Source organism: Chanos chanos, chromosome 4 (assembly GCF_902362185.1).
Source record: "Chanos chanos chromosome 4, fChaCha1.1, whole genome shotgun sequence".
Classification (NCBI taxonomy): Eukaryota; Metazoa; Chordata; class Actinopteri; order Gonorynchiformes; family Chanidae; genus Chanos; species Chanos chanos.
In genome coordinates, this window is record NC_044498.1 from 46,097,933 (window position 1) to 46,114,093 (window position 16,161).

Sequence of the window (16,161 nt, forward strand, 5' to 3'; positions counted from 1 at the left end):
CACACACACACACACGCACGCACTCTGACACAGAGTGGGCTGCCTGAAGACATGTCCCGGAATGGAGAAGAGTCTGTCTGGGTATGCTCACACAAACACACTGCTGGCGAGTCAGTCATCCGATTAGTGACAGGCTGACAAACAGTGTTACTGTTCCGATGGGTCGAAGCTGCATCCACTGCATGCTCTCAAGCAGTACCATCCACAGCAGTCAAAGAGAACTCTGATCACTCACTTAACCTTAGGTTCAACTTTTATTTGACATTTTTAAATAGGAGCACAGAAATGAACCAATTTTTTTTTTCACACTGGATGGATACCATGCTTTACAATAAGGGATATAATTGTACATATAAAATAAAATAAAAAAATTGTTAATTAGTTAATTAAGTGTCCTTAGCCTTAGCGTAGCTTAAACTGATATCATTTGTAATACCATTTAAACTGCAAAACTAAAAGTGAAGAATAACAACTTTCATATGAAAAGTTTATAAGGCAATAATAGCTTCATCTTTACATTTGAAAACAATACCCAGATATTATGTTCGCTATGGCAAAGGCAGTCTGAATGAGTCATTAAAAAAACGTAGTTGAGTAATAAGAAGGTTATATTCTGTCACTGCCCAACGAATCAAAAGCTCACCTTATTCCTAAATGAAACACTGCCCTCTACACTACCCTGAGTGGTCCACTCTCTCTCATACTCACACAGACATGCTCTTCAGGCCTAAACTAAACCTGTGTGTGTGTGTGTGTGTGTGTGTGTGTGTGTGTGTGTGTGTGTGTGTGTGTGTGTGTGCGTGCGCGTGTGTGCATGCCTATGTTTTTGAAAAGGAAATTTGCTAATATTCAAATAAGTGTTTGCAGTATAATATTTCTTGATTCTGTCATTTTTAAATCATGTATGGATGCACATTGCTTTGGTAGGGTGTTTGAATATGACTGCCATTGATTTCACATACTAAGAAGTATTAAAACTTTGAGAAGTGTGAATATGAAAATGATGATGAAGCACATGTCTAGCCCAACACAGAAATAGCAATAAATCGACATCTTCAATGATAACAATTTTTTTTTATTATGAAAATGTTTTGGTAACAATTCAGGGTGTTCCTTTATGGCTTATCCCCTCTACATACCGTCTGAAGTGACACAGGCTTACATTAATACACAGAGTTAAATAATCTCCTGCTAGAAACATGTCGTTTTTTTTTTTTTTAACTCTACAAGTTGCAGCAAATGACACATTAGTAATGATGGCATTTTATGGAATGCCTTTTATTTCACTAATATATGTAATTCCATTCAATATCTTCAGAACATTCTAAAAACACGCTGTGTTACTGAAACCAAAAATAGCCACAGAAACTTTGGAAGTTGAACACAAAAGATTTCTCAAGAACTCAAGGAAGGGCCTAGATAGAGAGTGTACAAATCGGAGACTAAACCTTTTCGCCTCTGACGTCGTGATATTATTTGTGTTCCTGTTTTGGCCAATTCCATAAAACTAAAAAAACAAACATGGGTGTAAGGTACTGACGGAACGGGGCCAACGCCATAGCGATGGGCAGCACACATCCTCTTTTAGGAAGGAAGGGGATCTGGAGGTGAGAGCAAACTAAAGATATCAACAGTCTCTTTAACCTTACCGTGAACTGTAGACCCTGGTCGGAATACCTCTCAATAACTTCCCATTACCTCTGTGTGACATTTAGCCCACATATGCACCTTACCACTGAACACCTCCCTGCACACTTACAAAGCTCTTCCCTGTTGGTGATTGCGTTTATTTCTTTTCAATACTATGAACACATATAGACACCTTCAGATTCTCTTTTCCCCTCTTTTGCTCCATGTAAATTAGACAGTCACGCTGAAATTGATTATCACTATCAATGTTTAAGTGAAAAGTGCAAAGTATTTGTTGCAAAGATTATGTTGCAAATACACCCCAGTTTACCACGGTCGGCCAGGTTGGTTCAGAGCATAAGTGGTCTATCGAACGATCCGGCCATTACAGGTCATAAATAAATGAGGAAACCTGATGAAATAAAGATAAAGAGTCATATCTAGCAATTCCCATATCTAGCTGTAATGGTCGCTTAAATTGTCAAGTTGTGGCATATCGAGGGGGAGGCCATAGATTACAGCTGTCTTTCATGAATCTTTGATTTGGCGATAGAATAATGCGTCGCCTGGCAGGATCAATCATTCACACATAAACATTGTTAAGACGTTTAGACATCTGCTTTAATGACTCCAAATAATTTACTTATCCTCGTTCATGAAAAATAGATTAGTTGTAAACTACATCACAGGATAATTAGTTAAAACGTAAGCAATGTAACGAACACAATAGTGTAGCGTATTAATATGACAGTTGGTTCACTTTGTTTCTCTTAAAAGTTTTTAATCACAGCAATAAACTTCAGTGGAGGCAATGTTTTTCTGTGGTTCACTGCCATCTTGACAATTACGTCGGTAATCAACGAGTCGGTTCAGTGACCGTGAGAAAGGCGACACTAAAGCTTAACTTGCCAAAACAAAGAATTAAATAGATGGGAGTGAATGTATTTGGCCAAGCATCTCACGTGCAAGTGTGTAAACATCCAAAAATTAGTGAATGTTCTCCATAATGACATTACATTTGTGATGAAACATGGAAGGCATGATATCCCCCCCCCCCCCCCTCCCCCCCGAGTCACCTGGGAAATGTGTGATTTGCACCCATCAAAAAGACGTGTAGCCTACAGTCGAAGAGTGGTTTTCACTGTTAGCTTCGTGATTTTTCATGTCCATGCCTGCATAGGCTTGACATTGTGTAAAGATCCACTGTAGCCTAATTGCATTTAAACGGTAGTAAAAAGTTCCAAAGTTATACTCAGAATTTCTGGAGTTTTTGAATACGGTGCCCACAAGAAAGTCTTTGGTACTAATTGATCTTTGAGAAGCAAATGAGGTGCGATTGTAATTAAAATTTAATTAGAACAGTCGATTTATTTTGTCATTAGTTCAAAAATCAACGAACTAACAAATTAATTGTTGACTGAATTTTTACTCCGGTCGGTGGAAATTAATTCCCTTTCAGCTACAGTTAGGTTTTACAATTCTAAATGAAAATACATTAAGGTCCAGCACTAGGATACAACAGATATGAATACAGCAACGGAAAATGAATTATTCGGAAATTAATTATTTCATATTAGGCAACAAATCCAAATTGTTCAAAATACTGCTCAAACGTCCGTGCAGCAGTCATACCGGAGCACACGAAAACCTGCAACCGAAGTAGCTTAACTGTGGCCTTACTGACCTAACAAAACAAGAGCTGCTCCCCTTCCCCTGGTCTGTATCAGAAATACTGTGCAAAACACGTCAAAAGAGTAAATGGCCTTCCGGCTTTCGTGAGGTACAGACTAAAAGTTTTGAGAAGCTAACCCTTTGTTAGCTCCTTCCTGTCAATAAGGCAAAAGGATATTCATAATGGAGCACAGACAAACTACATTTGAAGCAACAAATCACTGTCATACTGCTTATTCAGTCCCAAAAAGTTGCAAATTCTGAAGCAAAGACAACTTACACATTGCCTATAACTGAGCAAGTACGTAATAAACAGACAAATAAGTCAATAAACTATAGGCTGTCAGTTGCTCTAAAATGTAGACTGTGCTCTGTAACGAAATTTAAAAACAGACAGTCCTTCACTTTTGTCATAAAACCTGGAAGCTCCATTATAGCTATAGCTATTTACGCTCATGATACAATTATATACAAACATGTAATTTCTTGTCTTGACATATTCTTCACTGATAAAACACTAATGAACATTTTTTTGTTGTGGTCATTGATTTCTAACCCACATTTTCGGGAGCTAATTAAAAACAAGCATCAATCACCAAAAGTTAGGAACATTAACTTATTTAACATCCCCAGCAAAGCTGGAAACCTTGAGAGCCGTGAATGAAATGTGATTCATTCAAGGACATCTTCACTGGAAATAAAATCTCGAATATTTTCAAGTCGTTTTTTCGCCCTTGTTGTGTGGTAGGTCTACCTGTTGATGCGCGTGCGGAGGCATCATTTCCCTTAGCGCCTCAGTGCAGTGCACGGGGCTTGTACCTGTCACAGCGATGCAACGCGCGGCATATCCCAGAGCGCTCCAGACGTCCTCTATTGATCTCCCTGTTCTAATTCAGTACCAGACAGAAATCACATTCGACAGATGCTGCTCACCCGTGAATAACAAGTTCCGCGGACGCGGCATCTCGAGTTATTATCCTGTAAGCTCAAATCGAGTAACAGTGGCTAAAACCACTGGACTACACAGGACAGTGCATTCTGACGCCCGGCTAAGCGATAACATAGTTCTTTTTGTCCAAAAGGAATTACATTTGCAAATTCTGTAAACGAGGTTACAAAAATCGTTTTAACAGCCAGGTTTAATTAAATTCAGAGTGGTCGTTTCAGAGCGAACGTCAGTGTTTGCCATTTTGCTGACACTGAGTTCAAGTGAGCATGATTTTTAAGTTTGTATTTACCTTACCTCATGAAAAGCGAAATCATAATCTCATAGAATACAGTGTAAGGTAAATATGATTTCAATGCAATTTCGTTGCTACTCTTAGGCTTGTAGATGAACATGGGTCATTGTTGATTTTAGATATTGAATGCCAGTTAAAGTGGACTGGCAGCTCTCAGTCCAGTAGGCTACAGACTTACAGACTTACTAATATCTTAAATTTCGAGTTTTTGCATTGTATTGGTTGCAGAAAAAGTAGACTACATCAATCATTACAAACTTTACATTCAGAATAACCTGACGCTTGTTGTGTGCTGAAGACAAAGGAAGGGCCGAACAATTTCAATAGCATTTAGCAAATAACACTTGCAATCAGCCAGGAGAGTACATCCCACAGCGGAGGGGAGATATAATTACCCTTCCTCTCTGCATTCTGTCTCCACCGACTTAGTCTGCTGCATGTGTTGGAAGAGGAAACTTTTAAGTGCATTGGTGGACTGATTTCTTCCTGGATCTCTTCAAGAGGGCAAGTCGAAACGCTGTAATTCTTTGTCATACTCGAACAATAATCACTGTCATACTCGATAACTAACCATTCATATCAAAGGACAATGGCAGGGCACGTCCCATTTTAATGTGCTAGTTCCCTTGTGTAATTTTTCGGTCACTTGACTCCCTGTTAAATGACGGGCGAAGGAGAAAGCTAATGTCAAACAAGACAGTCCAGTCAGTGTAACAGACAGGCAGCATTTATCATCTTAAGCGTTGTATGCACGTAACAGTTAAACAAAACGCAAAGACACCAAATCAACACATACTAACAATTGTATTTATTTATATCTCCAATATAAGTATCCAATATAAGGAAGCTGTATTTCCTGTCTACTGTCAACTAAAGGAAGGCAAACACGTTGCAGGCCTATTTACAGACTATTTTTTTATAACTAAATGTCACTTAAGATTAAGATAATTAAAGATCATATTAAAGGTAAAAACAAAAAAGAGAGGGGCTGGTATATGGCAAAGTTATCAATACAAGAAATACATTAATACATTATATATATATATATATATATATAGAGAGAGAGAGAGAGAGAGAGAGAGAGAGAGAGAGACAAGTGAATCTAAGACTTATCCACAGCATAGTTGAGATTGGAATGAAATTTTGCAACCAATGCTACAATTCATTATATTTCTCTCTATAGACTGATAGATAGATAAAATGAAAATCCAAAAGTCGCAGCAACAGAAGCACCTATGCAAAACGGTGCCTTGACAATATAGATTCAAAGCATGAATAATCATTAAAAGAGTAGCAGCAGAGTGAGAGGACGCCTGTGTGAAATGTAGGAATGGAGCTTTAGTAACTTCAAACTGTAGTCCAGTTGAAGCGCTAATAATTGCCTGCTGTTGACATTCCCGTTTTATTCCTAAGAAGCAGAGACAGAGGTTTCATTCGTCCGCTGCCAGCTGATACAAGCATTACAGGAACTCCCTGTCGAGGTGGTGAATCTGACAGAACCGATTCTCTGTTTGTCCCAGATCATTATGGCAACAGCTAGGGTCATATCATGACTTATCGGAGGTCAAGCACACCTTATCGTGTTTGACAGATTAACAGCTGAGTACTATAGATATGGCTGTCATTATATGAAGACAAAGGGCAAAATATCCGTAAATTTAATATATTTATTTTGTCGTACTTATACTATTAACATTAATAGATCATGTTTGTGTAGTTTGTGAATTCACGTATTTAATTTATGCGAGTCAAAGCTACACACATCTGATCTTATTTCAAGGTAATTCAGAACTGAAATGTAAGGCGCCATTTGCCCGAGGAACAACTCTGAACTCGTGTTTACAACATCATGTGTTAGGCTTAAGGGTGTGAGCAATGCATCTATTATATTAATGCTGCATTACGTGCTCTAATTACCTGGAAGACTGATCATTGACTCCCAGCTGTTGTATAAAGGGGCTTTGTAAAACTAAGGTGGATTATTCCACGTAACGTGGGCACAACAGACCCTAACCTTGAAAGAACTGTTTTGATATCACAACGTAACCAAACCGCAAGCGTAATATAAATGTGTTTCACAGATGAGAATTATGAGTAAGGGGTCCTTAGTTAAGGTTGTTTGCTTGCTAAAGACCGGCCTGTTGCGACGATATGTCTGCATGCGCACACTCCTTCCACTCACAACATTAAAATAACTGTTGCATACTCAGATTTATGGAAGTTTATTGGAAAAAATATTCACAATTATACATTTAGTTATACGAATCCAGCTTAGAAATGCTGAAAATGTCAAACTGAAGTAGGCCTATAAGATAGACATTCATGGCTGCAGTTGTTATAATGTACAATGAGTAGAATATCACAACATAATCTCATTTTGGAACATAATTTAATAATGTAATTCAGTATCTTTAAGACTCGTGTTTTTATGGATGCTATGTTTAGAGTACACACACACACACACACACACACACACACACATATATATATATATATATATATATATCCTACAATATTGAATACTACAACGTAATTACTGATAAAAACACGATGAGGCTAATAAGGCTAAAAGCTATGACGTAACTAGGGACATGTCTCAGGTTATTCTATTTTTGTTCTTTGGTCATGAAGTATAACACAAAATTTGCAAATAAAAATTGTTAAGAAACCATTTATACTCAGGGTTAAATAAATACATGAAATCTTGAATTGTGAGATACAAGTTGAAAACAATCTGAAAATTAGTATCACGCACTTTGTCATACGTTAATTTCCGACCTATCGTCTCCAGACAGATGTGACTGTATCCCTCAAATATAAGACCTCAGTCTTAGGATGCAGCTACTTAAGATGTACAAACATGATTGAATATGTGTAACTGCGACCCCCCCCCCCCCCCCAACAAACCTTACAGCTATTAGGAAAACAAACAAGCGATAAACTTTTTATAACAACACTAGAGGTGCAATGACTTTGCTCTGAGAGATACGATTAAAACACTACAAAGGCTAATTGATTTTTAAGTGTCAGTCCAGTGGGATAAATGGTTGGTGGCAGTGGTGAGGGGAGTGGAAATGTGAATGAGTGAGAGAGTGATGAGTGAACGCGTGAGTTGGTAGTTGGAACACAAACATGAGAGAAAGCACATCAGTCCAGGTCCGTAAGGGCATAACTGATTTACATTCATTAATCACCGTTGTGTTCCTGGTGGTTCTGATCAAATAAATTCTAATAGGTGAATAAAAGAATTTTTAAGAGGGAGACGACATATAAAATTAAATTGACTCAGTGACCCATGTAACTCTAAACAGTAAATAAAACAATGATATATACAACGAGAAGGACCCGTGAGTAGCTAAGTACACTACATCAAAAACAAGTTCACCCTGTCATGCCAACCTAAGAAACCGACCGAACACACACACACACACACACACACACACACACACACAAACGATGTACCGCACCCTCTCCCGTCCCTGGGCACATCATGGAATTTAGCCAAGCAAAGCTCTAAGAGAAACCGGAAGAGGGCCTGCAGTTCCAGGCGCCTGGCTCCATTCACCAACGAAGCCTCCAATGGCTTCATTAGAAGTAACGAGTTGACACAAGATAAATCTAACATTGAGGCGCCATTCTCTCGGTGCGCAGAGAACCCTCATTAAATGTCGCTAACAAGCCGTGCAAATACACTGATTGGACAGCTCCCGTATAACTCTGCGGACTTAGCAGGATGCCCATATAATGAGACCACACAAAAAAGAGAAGGTGGGGGGACAACGTCTTTACAGTCGAATAATGTGAACTTTGCAAAAAAAGTTGAACTTTGTACAGTTTTTATTTTGACCAGAAGACATACACATTTCCTTGTGGCCTATATTTCGCGTCAAACATTGATTTACATTTTGTTCATTTTAAGACACAACTATTGCGTTCAACTGAAGTTCATTTTTAATATTTACAAAGGCGAGAAAGTACGTAATCGAAGCTTTTAATTTCACTTTTCACATTAACCCCCACCTCTCTCTCGTACTTTTCTATTATTATTATTATTGTTGTTGTTGTTGTTGTTGTTGTTTTTAGTAGTAGTAGTAGTAGTAGTAGTAGTAGTAGTTGTGTTTTTTATGGCATTGATTATAGGTTACACAAGGCCCACAATTACTGTTCATAAGAGTTTTACAACAACATGAACATGAATAGTCATAATTGTACGTGTTCATAATTTTATAAAATTATTTATTATTTCAATTTAGGATTATCATGAGATAAGCAAAAATTAAGATGTGGACCTACCACTTACAAATATTGTGCCATCCTTTAAAAAGCAGGGTGTGAACGCTTTAGATAGCAGGCGAGGTTGAAAGCTGAAGTTAAGCAAATAGAAAGGGGTGTTTGCGCCCCAACTCGACCGCACTCAAAAGCTACAAGCTGCACTTGCTATGGAGAATTTGAAGAGTGCAGAGCAACTTCCCGGCTGCTTAGGACAATTACATGAACGAAAGGTCGGAATCGTCCGTTGCGCAGACCTCTGCCTACGACTAGCTAAGGTCGTCGTTTTTACCTAATGGAAAATACATGAATACTTTTCATAACATGTTTCTTTCCTAAACCGCATTTACCGACTTAATCATTTTGGTAAGCCGAACACGTGTATTTCAGGTCAGTTGTGCAGTTCTATTTATTTATTTGTGTAAGATAATGAGATTACATATTTTGACCTATGTGGATGGACAGTTAATATATTGATAGTGGAGTCGTTGAAAGAAACTTACAGGTTCTTCAATGGATTTCCACTTCAGAGCGAGCGAAATTGATTTGTGACACAAAATATTGCATCCACGAGGTTTCCTCTCAAGGACAGTGTCAGCGACACCACAAGCAGCAGCATCAATCCGTTGCGACTGAGCCGTGGAGGGCTAAGTAGAAGCAAAGACTGACAACAACATTGGAGCAAAAAGAGGACAGCGAGGAAAAAGAGATGCGAGTGTAATGAGAAGATCAGAACAAGGTCAAATAAACACTTGTTAACATGTACAAACCAAATGGAAAACCATTGAACGGATACTTCTTAAATACATCAACCACAATGCTAAAAATATTTACAAGTCAAAGGTTGTCTCTTATACAGTCGGTTAGTCATGTCTCCGCTGTGACTAAAAAGCAGTCTCCCTCCCGCTGAAGCAGTAACTTGCAACAACACCGACTTTTGGGGATCTGTTAGGACAATTAGGTAAAATAATTAAAAACAGAAGAACACAGAGTATCCACCCCTCTTCTCCCTCGACCATCTAAGCTACAATCTTCCGATTCACTTACCACAGGACTGCGCAAATGTTACTTACGCATGGCAACCGCGTGCACGCCGATGTTGGCAAGGAGTTGGGGCGACGCATTTTCATGTGGAGATAACACTATCCGAGTTTGACGAGGGAGCTAAGTGTGTAATTCCTTCCTTACTTTCACAGTCGTCCCAACTGTCTGCAGTGCCACCTCTCACGCTGTGACGACACAGCTTTGTTTATTTTTTCTTGTGAGGTACGAAGTAGACTAAGAAATAAAACAAGAAGTTTAAGGCGAATGAAAAAAAAAATCAATAGCGTGAGGAGTCAAGGTTAAGTAATACTTCTGGTGTAAGTCAAGCGATGGTGTTAACGACTGTCTGCATTGTAATGTCAGAGGCTTTAGCGGTAAATAAACAAAGACGGAGCTAATGGTGCCGCGGCATTGAGGAGGTTGTCCCCCGCTGGTTATCGAAAAGAGAAGAGCAGTGGAAGCTTGGGGATAAACAGACAATTAGACCAGGTGAATAAACTTGTTTGGGGGGACGCTAATTACATGCTTAAAGTAAACAAAGGCTATGTTAAATAATGTGATTTACCGGTGGCTTTGCACACCCATTCAGTTCTTGCATTTCGCCACTACTTAAGTGATTTCCGTATTCCTTTCCAGTGCTGCTTCAGAACATCTATAAAACCCTATGCCATGCAAAAATAAATAAATAAATAAAGGATAAAGGATCAGGTAAAACACATGGAGTGGTCAATGTTGAATATTAAAATCCTGAATATGAAAGAAATACGGTCACCTCTAAATGGTGGTCATTAAAGAGACGAGGTTTTGACAATCATGATAATACATCTAGTTATTTCTAGTCCACGAAGCTTTTCACGCGACCAATTCAAGCAGCCTAGCACCAGCAGTTATTTCAGCAGAATTTTACTTGACATGAAAACAAATAAGTTTGATCTTGAAGACAAAACCTGTCCAATCTACCATACGATCGTCAACCATCCCTATAGTTCCCATGTATGGGCTACACACATCCGCGTGCAGTAAAAGCTTGGTAAATCGACAGTTATTGGGGCAATTGATAAACAACCCAAACTAATTACAATAGGAAATCAAAGGGACCAAGCAATGACAAAAACAAATGCACAGGCTTCTTGTATCACTCCTCCATTAGAACTAGTCCCACAGATGTGTGGAATGCAAAAATCGCTGAAACAGAGGGGGAAATTGTGAATTCCTCAATGATTTTAGGGAAAGGCAGCTTAGGATAATTATGCCAGATTTAGCTGGGCGGATTATCTGACGTCGAGATGCTATGTTTCTCTACATAGGTTACAACATATGTATTGTTCTTCATCGGCTGGAAGTACGACAAAATAAATCAAATCCATTAGTTGAATAATAACAGCAAAAAACAACAACAACACACTGATCAAGTAGGCTACAGAACAATATACAGCGTAGTTCAATTCAAGAAAACCACAGAACCTTTGCTTTAGAAGCCAAATCTTGTGATCTATGGGGATAACATGCCTTTCATTTAAGGCAACGAAGCCGTTTGTAGAACAATTATTACGTTAATAATGTGTTAAGCAAATGTTACACCCACCTAAGCTGTAAACAGTCTGAGACAAAATCCTTAAATATTTAAAATTGAATAGAACTGGTATTGGCTGCACAGCCTCTGTACAGTGGCTTAGTTGATCGGTATTAAATCGCATCGATATTCATTTGACTTTAAAACACTGTATGGTAACACGTACTGGGCAGTGAGCCAGCGCAGGGCAGCCTCGTAAAATGACAACGGCACCGGCGTCTGGCTTAGTGATCCGCGTCGAAGCTGGACACGAGGACGAGCAGAGGATAACACTGCCCCTATGCGAATGTCTCAAGGCCGTGTCAATAAAGAGCATATCCGCCTTCAGAATGTACGTCCAAGTCAAAAACTTAATGTAGCACAGTTTAAATTATCATTATTCATAGAAAATGTTATCTGATCAACAAGAAATGTCTCACTAATTCAACAATACGTCACCATAGCATAGGGTATTCGAAAAAATATTAGAGCATGTGAAATATGCGCAGCTGTCCGGCAAAAAAAAGGTTCGGACGAGAAGGGAGAAAGTGCGTGCAGATCATGTGTGAATTGACTTCGTTATAAGCCCTTTATTTAAAAGTGGATTCCCGTGTCACCCGCGCCCCCCTGGCTTCTCTCCCTACATATCTTCCTTAGCTTTAACGAGCCTCGTTAAGATCGCAATAATATTCCACCCACTAATTGCTCATTCCATTCAACAAATAGGCGAGCTTTAGCTTCGACTTCATTCGAATCCGTGGAGGGAGGGTGGTGTTGAGATTGGAGTTCCTGATAACCCCCCGTGCGTGCAGCAGAAGTGGTGAAAGCCTCTACGTACTGGCTAATGATTGGCACGCTTGACAGTGATTGGCAGGGCTGCCATGACAACCCTACAACGACACCAAGAAGACCAATAGAAAAGCGAAACAAAATATTTCAATGCTACACTCACTGTGGATTTAGGGGGGAGATATTATGAGGCTGGTGACATTAGGCAATAGCTATTGAATCATTCAATCTGCACTCGGCGTACCTTTTTCCTTGATAATTTTCTTTCTCTCTCAGGTCATTTCCATGGTTTTCAGATCGCCTTTAGAGCTTTATCCCTCCCATTTCTTCCTGCCAAACTTCGCTGATCGCCCTTTGCTCCTGGCGAGCAGCGCGCCCAGCACCAGGTCTCCCGAAGACTTGTCAATGTTTCAGCTACCGACCCTCAACTTCTCTCCGGAGCAAGTGGCAAGCGTCTGTGAGACGCTGGAAGAGACCGGGGACATCGAACGGTTGGGTCGCTTCCTCTGGTCGCTGCCAGTTGCGCCGGGTGCCTGTGAGGCAATCAACAAGCATGAGTCCATCCTGAGAGCTCGCGCCGTGGTTGCCTTCCACACAGGCAATTTCCGCGACCTTTACCACATTTTGGAGAACCATAAGTTTACCAAGGACTCACACGGAAAACTTCAAGCTATGTGGCTTGAGGCTCACTACCAGGAGGCCGAAAAGCTACGCGGGCGTCCCCTTGGACCAGTTGACAAATACAGGGTGCGAAAGAAGTTTCCTCTTCCCAGGACCATCTGGGACGGCGAGCAAAAGACGCACTGTTTCAAAGAGCGGACACGCAGTCTGTTACGGGAGTGGTACCTTCAGGACCCCTATCCAAACCCCAGCAAGAAAAGGGAACTGGCACAAGCCACTGGACTCACTCCCACACAAGTCGGGAATTGGTTTAAAAATCGGAGGCAAAGAGACAGAGCAGCGGCAGCGAAAAACAGGTCAGTTTTTTGTAATCGCTTCTCTCCAAAGCGCTTTTAAAATCTTCGGTCTTTGAACAATGAATAAACTCTTCTTTCCTAATAAATGCCTATGCGGCAGTATCGCAATACAAAAGCAGATGGAATTTAACACACGAAAGCTACAGCAACCTTTTAGTTTTTATTTATAGTGTAGCTAAACATTGAAAAAAAAAAACAGTAGGCTGTACATGCACTATCCCTCAATCTCAAAAGCAAAACAACGTCTTATTTAGAAGTATAATATATTGTATGATGTATGATGATGTTATATATGAATTTGAATTTTTTTGAAGATCAAACAACTTACGTGAAGTATGACAGTATATACGCAATTGTAGACAAGCTGCAATAGGTCAAAATTTAGTAATACGACTTAGTTGTTTAATTTTAACTCTGTCGTGTCGCGTTCCATTATTTAAATCTTATATTTGCACATATGTATTTTTAGCTTTCATCGTTTCATTCATGGAAATGTATCCATGGAAATAGAAATTATATTAAATTATCATGATGGGAATATTAGGCTACCACCTCATTTTTTTATGTTTCACGGATTTTCGTGTGACATTCTTCTTCTTCTTCTTCTTCTTCTTCTTCTTCTTCTTCTTGTAATTGCATAGTTGACATTTTCGTTAAATTGTTTGCTCTGAATTTTAAGGATTTATTTAGCTATTGAAGTGTTAGCCATTCAAAGGTTCGCCTTTAAGGACACCCCATAACAAGACAATATGATAACACCTGTTCATTTATTGATTATTAGGTTTCATTACAATTGTGATGCTGTCATTTGTAGCTTTGTGCTTGTTCTGCATAGAGTATTTGCAAGGCTATGTTATTCAACGACGTTAAGACTGTTGACACTATGTCCAAGTTGCCTTCAAATATTTTGTTCAGAATAATGTTCGTTTGAACTGACAAAAATACTAAAAGGTCAAGAACTTCAATGGCATGCTTCTTGCGACAGTTTTATCATTATGCTGCAGTGTTTAGTACACTTAACTTTCTGCTCTAAGCAAACATTATTTAAAAATTAGTTGTCATTGTAATAACGTGAAAAAAGTAAAGCCTACATTTGGTAATGACAAAGTTATTTCGTGAGAACGCAATACCAAGAAATATCTGTTAAGGCCACGCAGGCATGCTTAGATGTTCAGTGAAAACAATAACCAAAACACTGACGTCACCAGACGTAGCCTCTTCACAAACAATAATGAGAACAAAATTCCTTTACGAAATTACATAATTTCCAAAATAATCGTTAGACTTCTTATTGGCAGAGGTTTAATCGCAATAACACTACAATAATATTTTACATGGCGTAAAAGAATCTATTTTTTTACATGTTGCCATAGTTTGAAGAGATGACCTAAATATCAGTTAGCTATATGTGATAAAATCAGATCTGTCTCTCATGTGAGCAAAAGTAATATTATTGTCGCTGTAGAAAAGTATAAAGACAGGAGCGGCGATGTGGTAACGAGAAGGCAGAGAGTACGTCGATTTAAAGAAGGTACAATTCGGCATTTTGTTCTTTTTGTGATCTCATTCTCTTACTCTTTTGCTCTAGGCTTCAGCACCAAGCAATAGGACAAAACGGTATGCGGTCCCTCTCAGAACCCGGCTGCACCCCACACAGCTCGGCGGAGTCGCCATCAACTGCTGCCAGTCCAACTACCAGCGTCTCGAGTATGACAGAGCGAGTTGGCACGGGCACGTCAATTCTTTCTGTAACATCCAGTGACTCCGAATGCGACGTATGATACGCAAAAGATAAATATTTACAGGGAATATGGACCTAAAAACTATGAAATATCGGGGAAGATAAAAAGGACTAATTGATATAAATATTAAAAACGATAAAAGCACGTCTTTTTCAAGCGCTTTCAATGGACCCCACGTCTTTCCCCTACCCCCATCACTACTTGCATGATAATATATATATATATTTTTGGTATCGCTGGGGATATACCCTGCGTTCTAAATTTTTACCAGGACCACCGTGAAGAGGGAATTACCAGAATCCGGTGTTCATCGCCTTTTTATCCGTTTTAGTCAAGTGATGACGCGCAGCCAAGATGCAATCCTCTTTTCCTTTATGTTCATCAGACAATCATTTGAGTCGTAAGCACCTTTTTACACTTCTGTCACTGCCTGTGTGGGGTACTGGTCAAATGTGGAACTGAATCGTTATGACTGTATCAGATTTTTATTTTTATTTCAAGATTTTATATTGAATTATGTATATCTTAAATAATGCGACCGTTCTCCCAGTCTGTAATATATGTGTAGAAATGCCTGTATATAATATTGCTCTACCATCTCCATTCTCTTTTTCTATCCTTGTTCACTTTTCTTGACTTGGTGTTCCTACATAAAATATTTGCGTAAACGTAACGGTTAAATGCTCTAGGCGTTTTGTTTCTTTGTTTTTATACTTGGGAGGACGCAAAGTAACCATGTATCAGTCGAAATTTATGCAAAAGAAAAGTAATATAAAAATTGGAATATACGTTGTCGACTGACCAAGTCGTAGACTATCCCCGTGCTTAGTTTCGAGCGCTTATTATTCAATGTTACTTTCTTCGTGTTTATGTTAATGTATACATTTCTAAAAAATCAAATACAATATTCCATTTTGTTACAAAAGCTGTATTAAGTCTTTCATTCTTCCCCACTAACTCTTACGCGTTTCCTGTTTATCAGTCTAAGGTTTCGGACACACAGTTGGCTAGGCATTCAACTTGTGGCCTAGGGTTCATGATGTGACACAGAAATATCAAAATCTACCAGCATTTTGAATGCAAGACGGAAATTTGGCAGGAATATATGCATATATGCAACGGGCAGTGTGGCGCTTCTTAAACAAGACTCTTTCCCTATTGCTTATGGTTGCTAGTGAATACAGAAATTAAGTAAACGCGCCATTAAATGGACTAATCATCGTGGACTCCTCCCATGGCTCAGTCTC

General features: G+C 39.1%; 1 protein-coding gene across 1 annotated transcript; it reads left to right on the forward strand.

The window, feature by feature from the left end:
* The first annotated feature begins 12,480 nt into the window (after window positions 1–12,480).
* Window positions 12,481–14,953, forward strand: six3a (SIX homeobox 3a). The gene is made up of 2 exons (XM_030771489.1): window positions 12,481–13,172; window positions 14,761–14,953. The coding sequence occupies exons 1-2, from the start codon at window positions 12,481–12,483 to the stop codon at window positions 14,951–14,953; spliced, it is 885 nt and encodes a 294-aa protein (XP_030627349.1).
* Window positions 14,954–16,161: the final 1,208 nt, after the last annotated feature.